The sequence below is a fragment of the Arachis ipaensis genome, chromosome B1 (genome assembly GCF_059453495.1).
Source record: "Arachis ipaensis isolate K30076 ecotype BB chromosome B1, ASM5945349v1, whole genome shotgun sequence".
Lineage (NCBI taxonomy): Eukaryota > Viridiplantae > Streptophyta > Magnoliopsida > Fabales > Fabaceae > Arachis > Arachis ipaensis.
The window spans coordinates 95,290,538-95,294,536 of NC_142436.1; the positions used below are offsets into that span (position 1 = coordinate 95,290,538).

The 3,999-nt window shown below is 39.4% G+C and overlaps 1 protein-coding gene across 1 annotated transcript; it reads right to left on the reverse strand.

The window, feature by feature from the left end:
* Positions 1-3,181: 3,181 nt before the first annotated feature.
* Positions 3,182-3,772, reverse strand: LOC148577540 (protein FAR1-RELATED SEQUENCE 5-like). Its single transcript, XM_088502893.1, has 2 exons — positions 3,315-3,772; positions 3,182-3,230 (listed from the first exon to the last, which is right to left on the reverse strand). The coding sequence occupies exons 1-2, from the start codon at positions 3,770-3,772 to the stop codon at positions 3,182-3,184; spliced, it is 507 nt and encodes a 168-aa protein (XP_088359019.1).
* Positions 3,773-3,999: the final 227 nt, after the last annotated feature.

The following is a 3,999-nucleotide window of genomic DNA, read 5'->3' on the forward strand; positions in this document are numbered from 1 at the left end:
CTATAGCTACCGCTGGATGATGCGCTTGAAACAGTTGCATTGTAAAATCAGGGGCTCCTTCCTCCTGGATGGTAACTCTCCTAGCTGCCATGTCTTCTGCACATAAAACAACCGAATCAGTAGAACGGGGGCTGGTTTCTTCCTCATGTTCACTTTCAGATCTGCCCTCAGAGCGGACTAACCGACGCTGTTCTCGCCTTATTCGTGAAATAGTCCTTTCAATTTCAGGATCGAATATTAGCAAGCGCAGATCAGGAAGTGAACGCGTCATTTGACGAAAGAAACATGCAGCTCATAGTAGCAAAATAAAATAAAATGCAAATAAATAAATTCTAATTAATAACTTTAGCACTCTATTGCAACTCCCCGGTAATGGCGCCAAAAATTGATGAGGCACAGAAGTTGGTGAATTAAAAATTATTAAAATAGTTACGTTGCAAGTATAGTTCTTAACTCACCGAAAATCTGCCTATCAATTTAGAAATATGTCACAGAGAGTTTAAATTAAAAATTACTGGGAGTTTAAGTCCCAGGTCGTCTCCCAATGAGTTGCAGAAAAGTGTGCTATTTTATTAATCAGATGTTCCAAGAAGTTGAGTTAAGTTGGTGGAGAATTAAATTGAGAAAATTCAAATAATGTGAATAAAAGCCTTGACTGGGAGTTGATTAGTTGGAATCTCTATTATTGATGGGATGATTTCAAGATTGATTTATAATTAATGGTTGTTATGTATAGTTATCCTTTACTAGGTAAAGGAAAGTCAAACAAGTTGGAATGCTAGATCTGTTCCCAAGTTGCAACCCACTTAGTTCAAAGGGATTGGTGTTAGTGATTAGATAACAATCCAATAGTTAACCCAATTACAAATTTCCTTTCAATCCTTCCAACTCAAGAGTTCCTTTCAATCAACTCCCCATCAAGTGAGGGAACTACTCACTCATTGTAAATAATAAATCCATAACATACGAAAGGGAATTAAAAGAAGACATGATTATTGGAATGGAAAATAAATTAAAATGGAAGAAATAATCCTTGTACTAAATAATCATGAAAGTATTCAAATGACAAAATTGACAAAGCAAAGAACATGGAAGAATAAAACCAAGTTAAGAGAATGAACTAGAATGATGAAGTCTTGATGAGGAAATAACTCTTCTCAATGTTCCAATGCTAAGACCAATTGAAAATTAAAATCCTTAAACCTAGAGAAAGAAACCTAAAGGAGTAAAACTAGATCTAAAACTAAAAACTGTGTAGAATGAATGTTGTGTTTTTGTTTCTGCATATTCTCTGGCTCTAGTCTGCTGTTCCGGGCCGAAAACTGGGTCGAAATAAGGTCCAAAATCGCCCCCAGTGAATTCTGCAGATTATGCAGATTGCACATATCACGCGATCGCGTAATCCATGCGGACGCGTCATTCGCGCTTTTCTTTGCCACGCGTTCGTGTCGTCCACGCTACCGCGTCGCTTGAGCTTTTCCAATCCGCGCAGCCGCGTGAGCCATGCGGCCGCGTCACTGCGATTTGCTCTCCTTCGCGCGGTCGCGTGAGCCATGCGACCGTGTCACTTCTCGCTGGTTATCTCCTCAATTTCTTGTGTTTCTTTCATTTTTGCTAGCTTCCTTTCCAATCTCCAACTCATTCGTGCCCTATAAAGCCTGAAATACTCAACACACAGATCACGGCATCGAATGGAATAAAGGAGAATTAAAATTACATAATTAAAGTCTCTAGGAATCAGTTTTCAAACATGTTATAAATTCAGGAAGGAATTATAATTTCATGCTAATTTAATGAATAAGTGGGTAAAGATCATGATAAAACCACACAATTAAACACAATATAAACCATAAAATAGTGGTTTATCATGGGCCTTTGGATCTTTGAGTTGAAGCAGTTGCAGTCTTCAGTGGGCTCAGCTTTGCTTGCAGAGAAAGTGTGAGTTAGGCATGGACGTTAGTTAGGACGTTAGTGGTGTTAACGTTAAGTGAAAATGTAGGTTCGAGAATGTTAGTGACAATCACCTTTTTCACTAACGTTCCTAACCCAAGATGGTCCACGTTAACTTCAACGTTAGTGGCACTAACGTGACCACTAACGTTGCCTCTTGGTCCTTCGCAAACGTTATTGGCATTCACCTTTTCCAATAACGTTTGTTTGTTGTCCTTCCTCCTTACATTAGAGTCCACATTAGTGTAGCTAACGTGACCCTTAGGTGGGCATGCCTCAGCTTCGAGAGCGTTAGTGACACTTACCTTTGTCACTAATGCTCCAAACGCCCCTTCTCACGTTAGTGCCTCACGTTAATTGTATTAACGTGGCCACTAACGTGGTGGTGATTGCCATCTCTAACGTTAGTGACAAAGGTGAGTGTCACTAACGTTGGCTCATCATTTCTTTCCTCCACATTAGCTTCCACGTTAATGTAGTTAATGTGGCAACTAACGTGGGCTATGATGGCTTTCGAAAAAGCGTTATTGGTGATTACTTTTCTCATTAACGTTGCAAGCTAGCTCCCTTTCCACGTTAATGGTCACGTTAGTTAGACTAACGTGGCATCTTCCTTGCTTCCTTTGTCCTGAAATCAAGCAAGTAAAGTACATCAAAGCTAGGTTCTAACTCATGAGATCTTGCATCATCCATTTTATCATTCACTTCATGCATAATTCTCATAAAATCATATAAAATTCACAATGTTTGCTTGAATCAAGATGTAAGTGATTATCTACCCAAAACTTGCTTATTAACTAAGAAAATGCATGAAACTACCGTAAAACAGTAAAGAAAAGGTCAGTGAAACTGGCCAAAATGGCCTGGCATCAGTACCTGAATGCCACTTGTTGCCTCTGAAGCCATACTTTGTAAGGAAATCATTCCAGTTTCTGTGAAATACGTCTTTTGTGTACGAGTTTCAAACAACATGGCTCATCTCTTGTTCAATATCGATGTGTCCCTTGTAGCCGTTTAGTTTGTTTGGGTTTTTCTTCATGATGTTCCAGATACACTAGCGGTGAATTGTTGTGGGCATGCATAGCTCAATTGCCCTTTGAATCGATGCGCATTGATTGGTAAGAATGCCTTTTGGTGCCTTCCCTCCCATGCAACGTAGCCAACACTCAAATAGCCATTTGAAAGATTGAATGTCCTCATTTTTCATCAACGCGCATCCAAGAAGTGTCGACTAGCCGTGGTGATTCACGCCCACAAAAGAACCTAAAACCAAATTGTATCTGCATAAAAAACAAGTAGGCGGTGGTGAACTGAAATATATACATGCACTGAACATCAAGAATATATATGAATGAACCAAATACCTGTTTGTGTTATAGGTGGTGTCAAAAGAAACCACGTCTCTAAAGTAATCAAATGCAGCCCTACTTCTTGCATCAGCCCAGAATGCATGTTTAATGCAGTGATCGCCTTCAAGGTTGAGCTCAAAGAAGAAATTTTGGTTTTTCTCTTTCATTCTTACTAGGCACTTCCCAAATTCTTTGGCATTGTCTTCTTCAGAAATATTTTGTACTTCCCTTATGATGTAATTCCTCACATTTTTTTCAATAAAACCTAGTTCACGGTGGCTGCCAGCTGCTGCCACAAATGATTGGTAAGTTTTTCTCAGTCTGATTTCAGCTTCCTCATGGGTTTCGATGGTGCGACGCACAAACATTCTAAGCTCCCTGTGTTGTTTGAGCATCTTAACCTGGTCTGGACAGCAAGGATGTGAGTGATTCAGAGCAACTTTGGAAATTGTCCAAACACCGACGTTCTTCATTATGTGTACATAAATCCTGGCTGGACAGTTTAACCCAGCTGAGGGGTTTGTCTTCAAAGTTGGAGATATCTTGGATTTCCACCTCCCCTCTCTGGTGCATACAATTAGTTGATTATTAATTTTGTCTCCATCCCGAGTTGTGTTCCTTATTTTGGTAGAAAAACCAGAAAGTTTGGAATAATTTTTATAGAACTTTGTAGCTTCTTCTGGTGTCTCAAAAATTATCC

What these genes read in the sequence shown, in the direction of transcription:
- LOC148577540 (XM_088502893.1), bottom strand. Translation starts at nt 3,772, where the DNA reads ATGAAGAACGTCGGTGTTTGGACAATTTCCAAAGTTGCTCTGAATCAC. An exon ending in ACCACCTATAACACAAACAG is followed by an intron (nt 3,231 to 3,314) that starts GTATTTGGTTCA and finishes TTTTTTATGCAG; the next exon opens with ATACAATTTGGTTTTAGGTT.